This window comes from Amblyomma americanum, chromosome 1 (genome assembly GCF_052857255.1).
Source record: "Amblyomma americanum isolate KBUSLIRL-KWMA chromosome 1, ASM5285725v1, whole genome shotgun sequence".
NCBI classification, from domain to species: Eukaryota; Metazoa; Arthropoda; class Arachnida; order Ixodida; family Ixodidae; genus Amblyomma; species Amblyomma americanum.
Window position 1 is genome coordinate 17,900,269 of NC_135497.1, and position 20,040 is coordinate 17,920,308.

Genomic DNA, 20,040 nt, shown 5'->3' on the forward strand with positions numbered 1-20,040 from the left:
TGTTCGAAACAGGGTTTGCCCCTGAAAGGGAGCAGCAGGGTTTGCGAAGCCTTCTCCAAGTGCACATCCCTGAGGAAGCAGGGCGCCGAGCCGGGGGTGGCTTGTACACATTTTTACCGGTGGGTGTCCAGCGGTGGGTTTCAAACCAACCATCTCCCGCAATCGAAGCGGACGCTCAGACCACTAGTATCTCAGAGACAACGGTTATAGGTGGAGTCTGAATGGAACACACTGTTAGCATGGTTGTACCATGCTATATTTTTCAGCACTGAAATGCCTCTGTACAGCATGGCATCCCAACAAATGATCACAGAAAAATGAGGGTGCATTGACAACACAAGAAAAAAAATAAGAACAAAAAAATTCCTCATCATCACATCTGCCCAGCTGAGTCCACTACAGGAGAAAGGTCTCTTCCAGTGTCCTTAATTTATTCCTGGTTTGCACTAGCCACAGTCATCATATTTGAGCAAATTTCCTAAGCTGGTCAATCAGCCTGGTACTCGACGATCACCATAGGACAAATCGTAGCCATCTCATGTGCTAAAGCCTGAGAAGACAGTTCTCTTAAGCCTGAGAGAGAAAGCAGGTGAGGAGGAGGATCCCAAAGTTACACAACACGCACGGGAAAAACAAAACCGGACACAGTGACTTTTCTGCTCAGGAACAAGAGTATAATGTGCAGAACATGCAAGAAAAGATGAGCTCACCTCATTTAACATGGCAGCTTAAATTAACATGAATGAATCTGTTATGAAGCCCCCAAATGACAGCAGGTTAGCAGTGATTTCATTGAAAGGATTAGGTGATAACAGGTCATATGCAATGGCCACCCATGAGACACCAGCTTGTCTGAAACCATTTGCAAAATTCTTAGTGTGCACTAAGCTGTGATGTTACACTCAAGACTCCCGAAAAACATGTTGCACAGGCCATTTCCAGCAGAAGAAATTTAATACAGTGAGCTGTGGCTATATTAACGGATACTCCCAGCACCCACATGGCTCTTACAGAAGGGAAAGATGAACTTACCTAAACTCACTATGAGTCGGACATGAAGTTCACCTGGCTCTTCAGCTCCTCCAGTTCTTTAATTAGTTGTCTTAAAAATAGGGACCTGCAAGGAAGAGAAACCTGCATGACCACATGCGCCCCTCCCAACAGCTGCATCACAACCAATGACGCATGCAGTAAAAGAATCAAACTTCAGTTCTCAGAGTGGTTGTGAGGGTGGTGCTCGTGCCACTTTTCCCTAGCTGTCTGGCTGTCTCCCTCTGCATGTACAGTAAACATTGTTGACACGATCCAAATGTTGATTTGCATCTAAGGTTTGAACGGCTTTCTTTGCGGTGCTCGTACAATTCAGTCTGCATTTATGTTTTCCTTAACACTTAGCACCACATCTGGTATGTTGACGGCAATGGTATAAGCAGCCACTATCTTCGTCTACAAATTCTTCAGCGCCGTGCACCAATGCACTGTGGTGAAGTTGCCATGGCAACTGACTGTCAGCATTCTTGTTGCCTATGCTATGCTCCCCAGACCAAGGCCACTCATGTTATGCAAGCGCACTGTTGCAGTTTTGACATGCTTTGCCTCCTTGCCTTTGGGCACCGCAAAGAAGCCTAGCTTGCTAGCCTTATGAAAGGCCTACCATACCACACGCGCGCTTTTGCCATGTGCTGGCAGCAGACTTTATGAGGAAAGAGCAAGCTGCAATTTAACTCATTTGACAATGCAAGACACTGCAGTCTGAGAATGTCACGATGTTTCGTCACAAATTTAGATTAGGAAGTCCGAATAGTCAAAGTGCGGCTTGAATCAAATAGTGAATGCTATTCGCAAACTATACCAAGTTTTGAACATTTGCACAATCCTTATTGTGCAACCAGAATTTGTCAAAATTATGAACATACTTGCTAGGAAATCGTGTTATCTGGGAACAAATTAACCCGAAGAAAAACAGTAACTCTACTGGACATTTTAACCGCCCGCGCTTTTGAGCGCACGAACTGAGAACGCATCAATGAGACTCTACTGTAAATATTCCTCTTTTGCGAATATATAGTTACATTAAATTATTGATGGAGGTGCAGGGTACCACTACAGCCAACAGAGAACTCCATCAGCCCAGCTGAGCATGCCACACAACAGGAATGCTGCACTGACATCCACTACCTCGACGGTCATCATCACCCGCCAGCGAGTTCCCAGGACCTTCTGTGGAACGATCGGTGCCAATGTGAGGACTGGATTAAGAGATGTCCAAATGTGTGAGCATAAAAACCAGGTGGGACCTGACCCTTCATCTGGCCAATGCCACCTTCTACCTGAAGAATACGACAAGGGTGTGGTTTGAGACCCATGAAGATGAGCTCACCAGTTGGGACACCTGCAAGCAAATGCTCCATGACCTCTACGGTAAGCCAGTCAGTTGTCAGCTCTTCAGAGCTACAACAACGTTTCATAAGGGAGCAGCAAACTGCTGTAGTGTTTACAAGAACAATCAACCACAAAACTGCTTCAGGGTGAGAACTCTGTCTTTGTGATGAGTTAAATGCGTAACAAGATGCGAAATGCTTTGTAGTACAAGATATCTACACAGTCCATACACGTCTTATGGATGGCGGCAAGGTCCAGCATAAACTGTTCACAAAGACTAGTGAGGAAGGTTGTCCATGTTAAAGTCCCCACGCAAGAGGATAAGATTGGGCATATGCAGGAAAAGTTGGGACTTTCTAAAAAGTAACAGTGGGAGAGGAGTATGCAACCACTCAAACAAAAGGCTCGCTGCCGGGGCTCATCCAACCGGATGACATGGTTGTGGTGAAGTCATGGGAGTGTGATCCCAAATACCTGACACTGAGCACAGTCACAGAGAGGGAATTGGGTTCACAACACCACCTACACTGTGTGGTGATCGCACTAAGGCGCACATTGTTGCTGACGTGAAGAAAGGCGCAGCACATAATGCGCATAGACACACAGACCCGAGCACGTGCCACATGGCCAAAGAAGCCGCTCGGAGGTGGAGGAGGCAGCGAACCTGCGGCTGCCTCTTCAGTATTTGCACCACCGTTGAAGCTATACCAAGCTACCTTTGCAGCATGCCCCGCAACTGCCGTAGTTAGGCGGCAACTCGATGGACACTTCCTCGGTGTACGAGCAGAGCGCGTGCGCCGCGCCTGACGTCAAAGAGGGGCGTGCACCTCCAAGCTCCCGGTGCTGGCTCACTCCCCCCCTCTGAGCTGACGCGAAGAATTTGGGGGGGTGCTGAAAGAACAACTTAAGGGGGGACGTGGCATTCGGGATCAACTTTCCTATTTCTTCATGGATTCTAATAAAGATTGGCAGGGTTACTGGTAATGTTTCTGTGATATCACCATAAAAATTTTAAACTGATATCTCAACAACTTTTTTATTTAAAGAATTTTCCTCCTTTTCATCTTGTACCAGGCTTGAGCGACTTACAAAATAAGATAGAAGACTTCTTCAAAGTGTGTTGCATTCCAAAATGAATGGATGAGGTCGTGACATTCTTAATTTTTTTATTTACAATGTAAAAGTTTTGTTTTAATATTTTATGAGCAGACATTACAATGGGCACCTAAACAGTGAACAACTAGTCGAATCAGTAAGTCAGCAAACGGGATGCCGGAAAACCAAGAATGTCACGACCTGAAACATTTCTCAAGGAATGCAGCGAAAAAAACCGTATCAAAATAGCCCCAGCGGTCGCGAAGAAATCAGCGGAACAATCAGAGCAAATGACAAAAAAAAAAAAAACAGTTTTGAGAAAATGGCTTCCGAAGTTGCACCTTGTATTCCATTCATCAACGAAAAACTGCGCACTGGGCCGCAAATTAAGACGTCTTGAAACAGATGATACAGGAAGGTGTAGCGGCTACAGCAGGGCAAAATTTTCAGCTGTTCCAAATAATGTTGTGGTGCGGCTCTTTGCGAAGTGTGGGATTTCGCGGGATGACGATGTGCTGTGGCTGTTTGTGAAGTGGAGGATTTCGCTGGACGACAACGTTAGAAAGACAAGCTGTGGGACTGCAGCAGCGATGATGACGGCGTTGCTAGTGAGGACGATGGCACAAATGTGCACGAGTGGTCCAGTGACTAATACATTTTCGTTTCGCCTGCGTGCGGCTGCCGATTGCGGGTGATGATAAGCAACGCTATCGAGTTCTAGGTTTAAAGGCGAAGCTTAAGTGCCCTAAAATTTTTCCCCCCTGAAATGCAATATGGCGGGGGTGGTCAACTTACATTCGAGTCGCCTCACAAGCGTGTAAATATGGAAATATGGTATGTCATTAGTGTTGTCTCATCAAAGCACAAAATTCTATTTGAAAGCTGAATGCCAGAGCAATCTTTTGACGTAAGCTAATAAGACAGTCCCGGAAAATTCCGAACGTTTAGATGTGAATACTGCCCGAGATACCGTATAAACTCCTGTAAAGGCCACACTTTCTTTTTAATTCAGGCATGAATTCCGAAGGTGCGGCCCATACATGAATAAAAAAAACGAAGGTATAACTGTATATATTTTTTCTCAATTATCTAGTCCAAAACGGGGTGTGGCCCACACACGGGTGTGGCCCTTACATTAGATTATAAGGTATAACGGTGGCCGGAGTCCTGCGGCAGCTCGATGCATTTTTTCAAACGGTAGTACCTCTAGCAGCCAGAAAAGACCTTATATGAAACTTGGCCGGGAATTTTGTGACCACAGAAGCATCGAAAGACTCTGATATCGCTACGCACATAAGCTGAGTTCTTATTTCGCATCTAGTGCAGGGTGCTGACAGGCACAAGCAGTACCCAAGAACCTCAGTGCTGTGCACCAATCTGTACGCAGCTACATCTAGCAAATACAAAGGTGCCATTGAAAAATATCATGACAGGAGAATAAGACAGCATCACAATGCAATGGCTCATTAAAACAAGAAAATGCAAACATTAACTATGAAATAAAGATAAACTTAATGGAAGCTGAAACGTCGTTTTTCTTTTATTTCATGCATGGTGTCTGCTTTTTCATTCTTTGTTATGACTGTACCCGATCAGTCAGGTTTTTTTGTCCAACTCTCAACTCCAATAAAAAAGCTTGAAGCGTGCCAAGGTTCAGCCATTAAACCAAAAATCAAACGGAACAGAAGGGAATTGTCTGATTGCACAATGAGTGACCTGGCAGGAGTAAGGAGGCATGGTACTAGTGCAATGGCACACAAGGGATGCCATGGCAGCTGCCAGCTACCCATATCTCAGACAAAATTAACAATCTCATGAAGCTGAGACAAGAGACATCTGCCAAGCCATCCGACAGAACCTGTACCTCCTACATAGGCATAAGGCTGCTGGAATACATTGTACCTAGTACCTACTGAATGCTGATTGGAGGCGTTCCTCCCCATGACCACTCTGAAGGATATTCCAAGTTGCTGCTATGATATGTACGCATTGGAGAAATGCTGCAGTACTCTTTCAACACCACGTAGGCAGCTACACTATGCCCTGCAAGTTTCGCAAGCTGTCTTGATACGATTTAGAACCTTGTTCCTCATTGTTTGCTTTCAGTCCAACTTGTATGGATGTTCAAAAAATGACTTACCTCTGTTCTTGTACTGTTGCTTGAATTTCAGATAATCGGACGAGAGACCGGGCCATTTTGAGCTCAGCTGAAACCCGTGTGCAGTTTAGACTTCCCAAGCTATGCGCTTCCTCACTGTACCGGTTTGCCTGTAAAGTGGGGTGTGTTAAAAGGAGGGAAGCAAGTCAATGCAAGATTTCAATATGTAGTGAGCTACACTCCTGCTAAGTTGAATGGCCTTGACACACTTTCTGTCAAAGTCCTGTTCACCAAAAGGAAGGAAGGGCCTCCCACTCAGAGCATGCATTTATTTGCAATTGTTTACAGCCCATTCAGACAACCTCACTACAGTTCACACAGCAACGTCAATTATAACATTTAAAACAATTTCTATCAAACATATACAACTCTCCCATTCTAGTATCAAGGCAGCACTGAACAGATGGTCGTTCAGCACTGCAGATGAGCAGCGGGATTTGCATCATGCCAGCAGAACAGCTGAGCAGCTGACACTGAAACTGGCAAGAGTCCTGTGCACATGCTTGTGATCTCGTCCATTTTGCCACTGCGGTCCTTGCTGGGATGATAGATGACAGTCTGGTTGACGCTGCCACAATATTACTAGAAAATAGAGCTGCACTTCCCCAGACACCAGACACATTGAAACCCAAAACCATTGTGCCCTGAAGCTTGATGCTCAGCACTCAAACAGCTAGGGACCAAATCTCACAAGGTGGACTACCTGCACAGTGGTGTACCCACCTGTCGCTCAGCGTGGTCGGCCTGCCAGCCCGTGACATGCTCGATGAGTGCCTCATTGTAGTAGTTGGCCAGCGAGGGTGTTAGGCTGGGAGCCGACGGCTTAAGCACAGCTGATACGAGTGAGCCTGTGCCGCTTAGGCTGTGCAGGCTGCTCACGCTTGAGGTTGGGCTGTCTCGCCTGCATCAACCACCACACTGCATTAGAAATGCTGGCCTTGGGACCAACCGCACATGACAAACTGTGGTGGTCCCCTCTAAGCTAGACATTACACCAACGGCTCATACTTATGTATATTATTGCAAGCAGAGAAGAGCAACTGGAGACCTGGCAGAGTGAGCACTGTAGTCGGAGCCAGGAGAACGCCGGTCTGCATCCCCAATGATCTTGTCACTGCCTGAAGCTGTGGTTGCTACTGGCTGCTGCTGCTGGATGGGTGGCAGGCTACGGCCAGGATGCACGCCCTGGTAAGGTGACGAGCTGGCAGCCTCCCTGGCCGCTACTGCTTCCACCTGGGCAGCTGCACAAAACATAACAGGGTGAGGCACAAGAGTTGGCCAATAATGATATGCATGCTGCACCCTCAACTGCTTTGGAAGGACTAGGCGCCATGCCTGCAGGGTGCCGGCAACACCAACAGGAATGCAGTCACGGCGACACCACAAGTGTGTGCCAACAGTGCACACTTTCATAAACCCTGAGCACTCCAAGCTACTTCACCTTTTTTTGCCACAGCTTGTGATGTACAGTAGTGAAGGTTCTCATCACATTCATCTGCACCATCTAGAGTTGGAATGAGGATTTCCACAATTTGATAAAATGATTTCCCCAGACTTGGAAGCCATTACAAAAGTTCAGCTGCTATTCACCCTAGTGAAATTAACCACACAGGTATAGGTCGCAAAGCATACTCACTACTTTGCGCTTGTTTTGTCAACTGGATAGCTTGCTGTATTGTTCTGAAAGCTGAAAAAAAAAAGAAAGGAAGAAATTACCAGTTTAAAGCTGAAACCTGTTAGTATGCAGCAACACATGCACATTTTGACAATTGTTCTCAGGAACTGGTGGGCTCTTTGGAGACTGAAGCTCTCATTCTGATGCAAATGAGCATCTACATTGCATGCCACCTCTCATTGTTAACACTGACAGAAAATGACAACACCATACCATTTTTGTTGTGTGCTTAAGATCCCTTCACCTCCAATTTTACGTCTTTTCAGGCAATCAAAACAGTACATTCATAAAAGATGGACTCTGAAGGATAAAAAGAAAAGCCAAAAAAATGACAAAAACCTATGTGTTTTATCCAGAGGCCTTACCTATGACACTACATACCAGGTACGGTTTATGGGCGTTTAACGTCCCAAAGCAACTCAGGCTATGAGGGATGCTGTAGTGAAGGGCTACAGAAATTTTGACCACCTGGTGTTCTTTAACGTGCACTGACATCACACAGCACACAAGCCTCTAGAATGTCACCTCCATCGAAATTCGACCGCCGCGGCTGGGATCGAACTCGTGTCTTTCGGGTCAGCAGCTGAGTGCCACAACCACTGAGCCACCGCAGCGGGCCAGGTACGCCTGAGCAGCTGTTACTAAAGCATGCTAAAGAAGATCATTGCAAAAGAACAGGAACTGCAAAAAGAGGTACAGATTCGAACATTTTAATTTGACCTGGTTCATTTCGTGATGATTCACGATGCAAATCAGTGCACTGCTAACGAAACTGGACACCTTCCCGGAAATCCTTTCGTACCTTTGAGCCACCAGAGAACTTGCCAGATCAACTCTAAGCAACGCTAGCAAACTACGTCACAAGAGCATGACAGACATGACTGTTGTGAATGGTGCAACCTGCAGGTTTGAAGCTGAATATAATTCAATGTTTGCATGCAACAGCAGTTGCAGGGTGGTGTGTCAGTGCGCTTTCTTGCACTCACTGTCTACCAGTTGCACTATACACCTGCGTCTTGCACGTTTCAGAAAAGCTACCGCAGCAGTAACAGTAAAATGCTTGTTTGGCGACTACTGCATAGCAGCATATGCAATGAACTACATTACAATGACTTAAGCACCACGATGTTAAGTCTACAGAACCAGTGGCTTTGTGCCTGAACCAACATTTCTGTCAACATTAAGAACTAGAGTGTCCCTTTAATTAGAATAGCTGAAGCAAGTAAGCCAGCTGTGCACAACCGATTACTAAATTGGGTGTAAAAAAAAGTGAATGAGTCAAACTAATTCTTCAAATATCTGTTTATGCAAGGAGCCCGTGCAATAGAAAAAAAATATTTTTCCAGCTTTACTGTTGCCCTAGAAAGGCTGCTCACACCAGGCAAGCTATTTCAAGGCTGAAAACAGGGCTTTCTCAAGCAGGACACAACAGATTCCTTTCTCACTTCCTCCTAAATGTGCAAACATGGGGCATGCTTGAGGGTAGCCTTGGGTCTGGTGTGCTTATTTTTAACTCTACTCTGCTGCCACGTCGGAAAACCGGCATTCAGTGCACCGGTTGCCATGCGGTGATGCCAGCCTAGCAGTCCAAATAGTTAATTACGGCGGCTCGCACGTGGCCTGCTTCACTGTTGAAGGTGACGCAGAAATCAACTTATTGGGTTTATAGTGTGTCAATAACAGAATTAAGACCACTTATGATCAGTGGTGCCATCCGCTGCGGCTTCAATGCAAAGTGAGCTAAGCCTAGTGACACCCAGCGATCAGCGTGCTGCAGGAAACGTGTCACTAGTGCAGGTGCACTGTATCCACACTTCTAGGTTACATCTGTTGCCATGTTTTATACGTCAAATTATAGATATATCCAACTATTTCACAATCCCCTTCGAGTTCAATATGTTCGCAATGAACTGTATATGCAAAATCATTGGGAAAAATGGCACTAAATATATCCAAAAAATCCTATCAGTTAATCTATACTTTCCTTTAGCTCCCCATAAATTAAAAGAAGGCATGCAGTGGGGTGCTGCTTTGTACAGTGTAAGCTGTGCAAAGTTCTTAAAAAATGATGCAGAAGGAAGTCCATGCAATGCTTACAGGCGAGAAGCTTGTGAAAGGCCAGAAGGAAACTGCATTTGTACCATGAATGCACTGCACAGCCATGCCAAACTGTCCTTAATGTGTTGAAGGCTGCACCATTTAGCTTATTTGGTCATGGTCAGTCATAAAATAACAACAAACCAACCAGCCCACATTACTCTATTCCAAAGCTTGCCTATGTGGTGCAAACACTGTCTGCCATCATGGTCAAAACCGCTGGATGTATAAAGTGGAAGCAATTTTGTGCGTCAGTGTTTTGCTTGTTCGTTGCTCTCATCCCCAGTAGTAAGCAAAACAAATATGCTCAGAGCAAGTCCCTTCAAAAGATATAGCAGTAAAAAAACTGGCACAGCTATATGCTGCAATGCTGTCACTTTGCACACAATAACTGAGCATGACTGTAGCAGCCAGTCATGTGACTAGGCACCAAGGCATCATGCCTACCGCGCCAGACCAAAGCAAGTGTTCCCCTGCTTTCTCCAGCTGAGTGCTTGCATGGTCATGAAAACTTTGGAATCATAGCAAGGCATTCTTTTATGAAAAATCGCGCATATCAAGGCAGCAGTGTCTATTAGCGCAGTACAAAGACACAGCAGAGCAAATGTGAACATGCAGGCGTGGCATGCTGTCTTGCCGAGCTTCCACATAACAGAAGACAATGAAGTGAAAATGTAATAAGGCACTAAATTAAGCCACATTACATGAAAAGGCATTCAATCAGCTACATAATAGTAGCATGGCTTGTAGCATGCAACAACCAGGTCCTGCATTCTCCTCCACTTGGCAAGCTACGCTGATCACACTGGAGGCCAATTCAAAGCACTTCAAGTCAAGCCCATAAAAAGCCCGCACATCAAACTTAAATTCAAGCAGAAGAGAAATTCCCACAGAAACAAACAAGTAAACCAGAGAAAAGTGCAGAAAAAGTATGGGCCTGCATTTAAGGTCAAAGAAAGGCAGCAAGTGGAATGAGGCAATTTTACTTCAGTAGTACATGCCTGTTACCAAGAATTACCAGCAAACATTCACCTACTGCGAAATTCAATCCACTGCATACATCTTCCCAGGCATTGGTAGCTCTGGCATCAGGATGAAATTGAACACGGTGGTTGAGCTAACTTTTTAAACAATTAATCGTCATGTGGCATTTGCATCGTCAATCTTTATGCAAGTAGGCTTCGCATTAGGCTCATCTGCATGCATGTTTTACAGTGAGAGGTGCATGAGGCAAACAGTGCTGGTATGGTATGCTGCAGCAGAAGAGTCTCGCTTTTACTGCTGGCTGGCAAGAATAACATTCTGGTACACCCAGGAGCATGTGGGAGAATGTGTGATCCAGATGAGCCTGGCTCATGCACACCTTGCAGTGGACAGTTATGGCCTCTGCTCTGACTCAAAAATAACCCTATGACCGTCAACGTCCCAAGACGAGAATGACACCAGGCAGTCACAACCCCATTTGATGCCAGACAATAACAGCACAGTTTCTAGGCCTGCAGCGCTTCACTTGAAAGCGGTGACCAGTGGTACACAGGAAAGCGGTCATGCTAGGCTAACTTCCCATACACCCGTGAAAAAAAAGAGACTCGGCTCCAATTTTGAAATGCATCTGCGCCCTGACGTGACAGGGACATTGATTTTTGTTGCATGGGCTGTAATGCAGGGCCTCAATTAAACATAAAACAACAAGAAACAGAAAAACCATTGTCAGCTGGGCAGCTATTAAAGTTTGAAACTGGAAAAAGAAGGACTTTCACTCTTGTTCTCCAGTGCACGAGTACCAAAGTAAAAACGTATTTTGCAAGCAGTGATCAATGCAACAGATGGCAAAAGTGGCTACATGGAATGCATGGACAATCTTCGTGCTCCCTGCCAGGAGACACACAAGGTCCAACTGTGCAGGTGTGGTGAACTCCACAACTGAACAACTACTCAAGCTATGTATATGGGTATGAAAAACTATGATGCAGCCAACAGCATTACTGACAAATTATGTGCAGGGGCGACCTTCTCAAGCCCTGTGGTGCAGAAGCAAAATACCATAGTCGCCCCCCCTTTCCACCCCCCCCCCCCCCCCCCGCGGGTTCCCCTCCCTAGAAAAGCAAAAAAAAAAATTGGAGGAGGTCTAAGCTTCGCCCTTTAAGAGTGGAACGCGACAGTGTGCTGCAGCACTGTCAGGCAGTCCACGGAACGCCATCGCCCGTTCCGCGCGACGCCTCGCCCGTTAAGGCGCGCTCACACTAGAAGGAAAACAGAACGTTTCCCGCGCGCCGCTTCCCGCACAAGCCCGTTTTTCTCCCGCAGACAGCCTGCTGTGCCGTCCCGCAGAGCGATGGGTCCAGTAGCTATTTTTCCCGTGGCGCTGACGAGAACAGCCAATGGGCGCCGACCGTGAACCGTGACGTCGGTCCCAGTTCAGTGACCCCGTCGGCGGAGGCTGCGCGCGTCCGGCCGGCCGGGCACTCGGCGGTTGCTTTGCCAGCATGAACATGCGACTTGAGACGGTGCAGAAGCAGCGAACAAACAAGTAATAAGTACGTTTACCGTAGCCAACAGCTCATCGTTCGAACCAGCCATCCTCGAGACAAAAAGGGCGACGGGAGGAGAGCTAGCAGACGATCAAGACGACGACGCGGGAAAATGGCGCGCTTTCCAGTCTTCTCTGGTGTCACGTGACTATCCCCTTCTTTCTGCTCGTTCGGGTCCTCCCTCAGCACCTCCTCTCTCCACATTCCAAGACAACCGCAGCGAGAAAACGCGCGCAGTGTGAGTGAGCGTCATTGCGAGGAGCTGCGACGCAGCGTCGACGTCGACGCTGTGCCGCTGCGGGAAGTTTCCCGCTAGTGTGAGCGCGCCTCACAAATCGCTCTGCTAGGTAGGGTGAAATGGACGGGCGGAGCGGCAAACCACGTAGCGCAGAGCCCGAGGGGGAGGGAGCGCGGGCGTCAGCAGCAGCGCGCAGGAAGGGAAGCGCCGGCTAGCCTCCCTCTGCGCGGTGGCAGGACTAGCCTCCCAGCAGGGCCCAACTCAAGTCGGGCGCGGCCTTCGGCAGCGCTCCCGCGCTAGCATCGCGGTCGGGCACAAGGTATTTTCCACTTCTCAAGGTGGGGTCAAAGACCCATTTCGCCAGCATTTCACCCTAAATAAACCGAGCACCAGGCAGGGGAAAGCTTGCACCCATTGTATCACCGGTGGGTACCCGGCGGCACTGAAGATCGAACACCGCACTAAAGTGTACTAGAAGGGGGCAGTGGGCTTACTCTCCAGCTAAGCTCCCACTGGCGGGCGCGCCGGAAATGTCAACGATTTTTGCTTCACGCACGTGCTCCAACACGGTCGACACGGCCCGCTACAGTGAAGTTGACATCAGCGCCGCGCCGCGGCCTTTCGGCATAAAAACGCTAACTAATGAATTCCTTTGCAGATCGTGTACGGAGCGTCCGTCAGCCGTTTCCCCCATAAAAGTAGGTTCAGGAATTAAAGCAGCGCGTACATATATGTGAGCGACCGAGCAGCGCTGACCAGCACGAAGCTACAGTGAAGTTGCTGGTGGCGCCACCTTTCGTGCTTGACATGAACGGCATCAGGGAACGACGGGCAGTGAGCCCACTGCCCTCTTCTAGTACACTTTAACCGCACCTACCGCATGCGAGGCGGATGCTCAGTCACATCGCCATCGCTGCGGTAACTCTTCTCATCCTCTTGCATGTGCGTGTAAAACCTGTGTCCCAGGACTTAATATAATGCTCACTGTGTCAAGAATGAGAGCTGTTAACCCGATGCCCAATGTTGCTCTGAGGCAACAATTCAAAAATGTTTTTTTTTTCTGTGGCACATTGCGCCATGGATGGATGGATAAGGCTGAACCCTTTAAATCGGGCGGTGGCCCACGCCACCTAGCCATGACATGAAATTTTACTCGTCTTGATTTTAGCCACCAATCAGATAACTTTCGCTTGGTTACTTCTACCCGCTTAAAATCTACTTTCCCTTCACTGTCATTAAACCCCAACGCCTTGGATAAATCAGCCCCGCTGCTTTCCACTGTAGGGTGATTTAAGCCCCTTACAGAAAAGTATCAAGTGTTCAGCCTCTCTCTCTGCACGCAACGCACGTTTCATATGCATGCGATTTTCTCCTGCGACGCTGCGAATTCCGTCGGTCTAGTCGCAGACGGCTTGCGATCGAGTTCCGTCCGGTTGATACTCAGTCGCAGCGTCGGTGTGTTCGCTCTGCGACAGACCAATGGGGAGCGCTGATACGGCGTGCGACGTGGGGTCACGTGGGAGCAGTTGCCGCGGTGGAAGCAAAACTGTTTATTCTAATCAAAACATGCGAAATATTGCCTTGCATCCAAAAATACGCTGGTCATAAAATCATCAACGCATTCCGTGTGACGTTTCTGTCGCGTGTAATAATGGGTTGGCTACGCAAACCTTGCCTGTCCCTCCAACCGAATTCGCTGTGTCGTCGTTGCATGTGAAAGCAGTGACCGAAAATCGCACTGCAGCTTCACCGACTAAGCCGAATATATTCGGTCCAGTCGCAGCATGTGAAACGGGCCTCAGTCCGCAAAACTCCCGTCCTGGCCTCAAACAAAGAGCTTCCCCTACAATTATCATAGATATGGCAGCGCCATCTGGTGTAACCATAGGGTTTCTCACTATTAACTAGAGGGAAAGCTGGCGCTCTAAGCATCATGGGGCGGAAAGCTACCGACAGCAGAACTACAACTTTGGGGCAAAAAAATAATGAAAAAACAAACGTTGTTCGATAATTAAGAATGTCCTATCATTCAATATTTTCTCTATAAATCGTAACAAACGAGAAGAAAAGCATGTAAATGGAAAGTTTGCTCAAAATAAGCGATGGCTTGCTCCTCCTATTGGCCAAGCATTGCAGACCACAAAAGCCAATATTTCGTGCCTAACAGGGGCACTTTTAAAAAGAAACGTTTTTGAAAAAAAAATGTTGCTTCAACATTTTAAAAGGTTTTTCCACAGCATTTCGGAAAACAAACCTTTTATTGGCGTCGTGTGCTGTTGCATTTTCGCTACTATGGCTTTTGCACACTACTTTTACGCCAAAGTCGTCTGCGCGCGGAGCGCGCCGTGGATACGGAATGGGACATCTCTGTAAAGGCGCGCTCACATTGGCGGGAAAACGCGCAACGCAGGACGTTTTCCGCGCGCCGCTTCCTGCACAAGCCGGTTTTTCTCCCGCGGACAGCCTCCTGTGCCGTCCCGCACAGCGATGGGTCCGGTACCTATTTTTCCCGTGCCGCTGACGAGAACAGCCAATGGGCGCCGACCGTGAACCGTGACGTCGGTCCCAGTTCAGTGACCCCGACGGCGGAGGCGGAGGCTGCGCGCGTCCGGCCGGCCGGCCGGGCACTCGGCGGCTGCTTTGCCAGCATGGACATGCGCCTTGAGACGGTGCAGAAGCGATGGTGCAGAAGCAGCGAACAAACAAGTACGATTACCGTAGCCAACAGCTCATCGTTCGAACCAGCCATCCTCGTGACAAAAAGGGCGACGGGAGGAGAGCTACCAGACGATCAAGACGACGACGCGGGAAAAGGGCGCGCTTTCCAGTCTTCTCTGGTGTCACGTGACTATTCCCTTCTCTTTCTGCTCGTTCGGGTCCTCCCTCAGCGCCTCCTCTCTCCACATTCCAAGACAACCGCAGCGAGAAAACGCGCGCAGTGTGAGCGTCATTCCGAGGAGCTGCGAGGCAGCGTCGACGTTGACGCTGTGCCGCTGCGGGAAGCTTCCCGCTAGTGTGAGCGCGCCTTAACGCCACTCTGCGTTCCTCGGTGCGATCGTGAAGGCGACGGAATTCGTTTCTTACTGCTCAGTGGTTAGGAGCTCGGCTACTGATCCGGAGTTCCCGGGTTCGAACCCAACCGCGGCGGCTGCGTTTTTATGGAGGCGAAACGCTAAGGCGCCCATGTGCTGTGCGATTTCGGTGCACGTTAAAGATCCCTAGGTGGTCTAAATTATTCCGGAGCCCTCCACTATGGCACCCCTTTCTTCATTTCTTCTTTCACTCCTATCTTTTCCCTCACGACGCGGTTCAGGTGTCCAACGATATACGAGACAGATACTGCGCCATTTCATTTCCCCCAAAACCAATTATTATTTTACTACGGAGGGCGCTGGCTTCACTCCCTCCTTTATTATTATTACCCCTCCCTCCTTATTATTATTAATACAGAGGACGGTGGCTGCGCCTTTACCGCTAGGCGGCTAGAGCCACCGCCCGATTTAAAGGGTTCAGCCGTATCCATCCATCCATCCTTTATCGCCTCCCTTACAGCGCGGTTCAGGTGTCCAACGATATACTAGACAGATACTGCGCCATTTCCTTTCCCCCAAAACAAATTATTACTACAAAGGGCGCTGGCTTCACTCCCTCCTTTATCTTTTCCCTTACGGCGCGGTTCAGGTATCCAACGATATACGAGACAGATACTGCGCCATTTCCTTTCCCCAAAAACCAATTATTACTACAGAGGGCGCTGGCTGCGCCTTCACCACTAGGTGGCTTGAGCCACCGCCCGATTTAAAGTTTGAGCAACCGCCCGATTTAAAGGGTTCAGCCGTATCCATCCATCCTTTATCGCTTCCCTTACGGCGCGGTTCAGGTGTCCAACGATATACGAGACAGATACTGCGCCATTTCCTTTCCCCAAAAACCAATTATTACTACAGAGGGAGCTGGATTCACTCCCCCTATCTTTTCCCTTAAGGCGCGGTTCAGGTATCCAAAGATATACGAGACAGATACTGCGCCATTTCCTCTCCCCAAAACAAATTACTACTACAGAGGGCGCTGGCTGCGCATTCACCGCGCATGCGCAGAAGCTTTCCCGTCAGTTTCCGCCATGGTCAGTTCCGTCGTGGCTGCGCAGGAGTGCGGACGTGCGTCGCATAGGCTCCGCATTTTTCGACCAACTCGGACCGCTATCCCTCATCGGGTCATCAACCGCTGGTTGTATCTGATACCGCTTACGATTCTAACCAACTGGATACCGGTTTCAAAACGGTAGGCCCATTTTTTGAGTTTTTATCGGACTTTTGAGGTCTCCCACGTGGCCGAGCGAACCACAAGCGCTAGGCTTAACGTTAGGACTAGCGCTTTGACGGCGCTTGCGGGCAGCAAGACCGACACCATGGCATCAACGCAGCCTAGAATCGGTCTCCGCCACACGAGTTTGCCGAATTTCGAATCATCACTGAGCGGAATTGCCCAAAATCTGCTCGAAGCTCAAGAAATGGAAGCCGACCACCTCGAGGCCACCTCCGACCTAGAGGCCGCGGACACCGAGGTCTACGAAGGCACCTTTATGCTTCACGAAGCAGCGGACCCAACAAATCATCCGAAGAGTGAGTACGATTGGACTCTCTTCCTGACCAAGCGCCAAATTAAGGCTCGAAAACGCGGTTCACAGAACGCCGCCATTTTGAAGAATGGAGAGCCCCAGGCCAGCGCCTCCTCTATACTTTGTGCCTGGGAGAAGGAGAGGCGAACAATGGGGGCCGGCCGTCGGGGCTAGTACGGCCTTTCGCCGCCACGCGCCGCCACCGGCCGTCGCATCACCGTCGCTCATAGAAACGCAGCTGTTCTGTCATTGAATTTTCGACTGTGTTCATGTTGTTTCAAGTACATTCAAAACTTTTTTAAAAGGGAGCTTAGAAGCTCTTGTCGCTAAGGGTAACCGGCCCGTTTCAGTCGTGTCATTTGAGGCTATTGCTGTGCAATGCGCTCATGTGTCGTCTGCTGCGCTATGACAGCTCGCACCTGATTGAATCAAATTGAGCTTAGATGGATGGATGGATACGGCTGAACCCTTTAAATCGGGCAGTGGCTCAAGCCACCACCTTGGATAAATCAGTCCCGCTACATTCCACTGTAGGGTGAAGCCCTTTACAGAAAAGTATCGGTTCAGCCGTTTCCTCCTCTCCGCACGCAATGCACAACGTGTCTATCTCGTGGTACCTGACTCTATATGTCTTAGTCCGCAAAACTGTGGACTAACAATTTGCGGAAAAAGCGAGCGCCACCTGTCGTGCAAACGGGAAAGCTCCGCCTGCACTTTTGGTTGGAAAGGCGTTCTCGAGCGAGCATGTGCAAGGCAGAGTTAAGCAGTTCACGTGAGCTTGTTTTGTTGTTTTAGTGTTGTTTCTTTGCCGGAAACAAGCATTTGCTAACGAAAGAGAACACCCCATTTCCATTTTTAGAAACGGGGTGGAGCGAACAGTTTTTGCGTTGTAGCCTGAAAAACGACCATGTGTGGCAATACCTGCACTCTGCTATACTCAACGGACTGCCAAACGATCAAATGATAATGTGCATGAATGCGCGCCTAAGCGCTGGCGAGTGCACCAGTATAAGGTATGCACTTTCCTAATGCGCACAGACGTTTATGTTTGCGTTTCCCACGGCAGGAGTTTATACAGCACCTTTTCCCGCAGGCCACACCTAACTGATCAGTAAACGACCCCTTGTACTAACTCAATCACGTCTCGTGTTGATACGGCAGAGCGTTGCTTTGCGTGTCAACAGGCCACAGGACCGTTGAGAGTGCCCGGATATACGCGAGGCTGCACTGTGCCATGCTTCCGCTGTTCAGATAGCACAGCTTGCCAGTCCAGTATGTATGCTGAATGTTAATACTAATATATATCATTCGGTTCACACCGAATACGCATGTGCGTCGATGGCAAAACTCTTTAGAAAGACTGAGCTGTGTGCACTTGGCAGCAAGTGCTAAATATAGCAGGAACACGCGTTTCGAAACGTGCTGGACGAGCGCATTACTGGCCTTCATCTTTTGCGCCTAGTATCTCGTCGCGGCTTTTATTACGTTCAAGTCTCGCTGTTGCAAAATGCATGGTTAGTTAGAAACGCGTGGCGGTTACAGCTTACATATGTTGCCGCACCACAGCACAGGAATGCACGGCCGGCTCATGTTTTCCAACCAAAACCAAATCGCCTACAGAGGGTGCTGGCTGCGCCTTCACCTTGGCTTTGTATACCTGTGGACAGGATCTAATGCCAAAGAGGAAAACAGGAAAATGTTAGAATGTATTGCAAGCGACATTGATAAGCTAGGAGGACAGGATGAAATAATTATATTAGGCGACATGAACACACATGTAGAAGACCTGGATGGGTACACAGATTCGACAGGAAGCATGCCGCAGGACATGTGTGACAGGCATGATTTAGTTGTATGCAACAGTACCGAGAAGTGTGAAGAGCTCATAACATGCGAGGCAGGGAGTCTGCACTGACGATAGATTCTGCACTAATGTCACAGAGGATGTATAATAATAGATTAGGGGCAATGAGTATAGATGAACATGGTTCCAGAAGTTTAGGTAGTGACCCCAAGCGTATCAAGTTGAGTTTCAGAAGAGAAACCAATATAGGACTGAAGCAAGATGAACAATCAGAGGGTAATTTTTAGTCAGAAAAGCAACTGGAAGCAGCAGCCAAACAAATCGAGAAAGTAACTTTTGAGGATAGTGAAACAGAATGCAGTTATACCAACTCGATTACTGGAGCTAGAGCTAGCTAAGGTGCGAATAAAACTAAAAGGGAAGAGACGCAAACCCAAGTGTTGGTGGGATGAGGAGGTCAAGAGGGCAATAGAGAAACGTCAGGAAGCGTCCAGGGAACACAGATATTACAAGAGGGGGGAACCAGAAGTTAAAGTAGACAGAAAATGGGATACCTTCAGAAAGTGTAGAAGGGAAGCATCCTATTTGATTAATGAGAAAATTAGAAGAAAGGGTGCCCAATGGATGTCAAAAGTAAATGAAAAGGATAGAAAAGCAGCTCAAAAATTCTGGAAATGTCTAAATGCAATGAGTAATAAGACTAGGCTAGAGCAAATGTTTATTGTTACAGATCAGGGTACTCGACTAGAAGGGGATGAAGCGATAAAACACATATGAACAAGGATGGCAGAAAAATTTAAAGAAAGAAATGTTGCACATAATTTATCGAAGGAGGATAGACCAGTTACTGCAAGAGCTTCACTTGAGCAAAGAGAGTGGGAAAGGGCAGAGAAGAAGGTTCCTAGTGGCACATCAACAGGACCAGATGGTATTCCTATTATGTTAATAAAGAAGCTAGGACAAAAATCCAAGCAAACATAATACAGGTAGTGAATAAAATGATAGTGGATGGGAAAGTCCCCGATGAATGGCGATTAAGTAGAATGAACATAATATATAAGGGAAAGGGGGATAAAGCTGACGTAACTACCGTCCCATAACAGTGGCATCTGTGGTTTACAGGGTGGTGATGCAGGTTATAAAGGACAGATTGCAGGCTTGGGTGGAGAACGAGGGGGTGTTAGGGGAACTACAGAATGGGTTCCACAAACAAAGGAGGTTGGAGGATAATCTATTTTCATTGACACAGTGTATAGAAATTGCGGAAAAGGAACATAGGCCCTTATGGCTAGCATTTCTGGATATTAGGGGAGCCTATGACAACGTTATTCAAGAGTATCTGTAACACATACTGGGCACATTGGATGTGGGAGATGGAGAAATTAACCTTTTAAAAGATATATACAAAGGCAACACAGTGCTTATAAAATGGGGGAAAAAAA

At 47.9% G+C, this 20,040-nt stretch overlaps 1 protein-coding gene across 2 annotated transcripts in view; it reads right to left on the reverse strand.

The window, feature by feature from the left end:
- Positions 1–20,040, reverse strand: part of wcy (WW domain-containing adapter protein with coiled-coil wacky) — a 156,660-nt gene that overhangs the window by 17,006 nt on the left and 119,614 nt on the right. For both annotated transcript variants that reach the window (XM_077643649.1, XM_077643658.1), the window contains 5 exons: positions 7,272–7,322; positions 6,684–6,876; positions 6,359–6,536; positions 5,618–5,745; positions 1,033–1,117 (listed from right to left, as the gene is read on the reverse strand). In XM_077643649.1, the coding sequence (XP_077499775.1) occupies positions 1,042–1,117; positions 5,618–5,745; positions 6,359–6,536; positions 6,684–6,876; positions 7,272–7,322 (626 nt within the window). In that variant the 3' untranslated portion in view covers positions 1,033–1,041. The remainder of the gene's footprint in view (positions 1–1,032; positions 1,118–5,617; positions 5,746–6,358; positions 6,537–6,683; positions 6,877–7,271; positions 7,323–20,040) is intronic.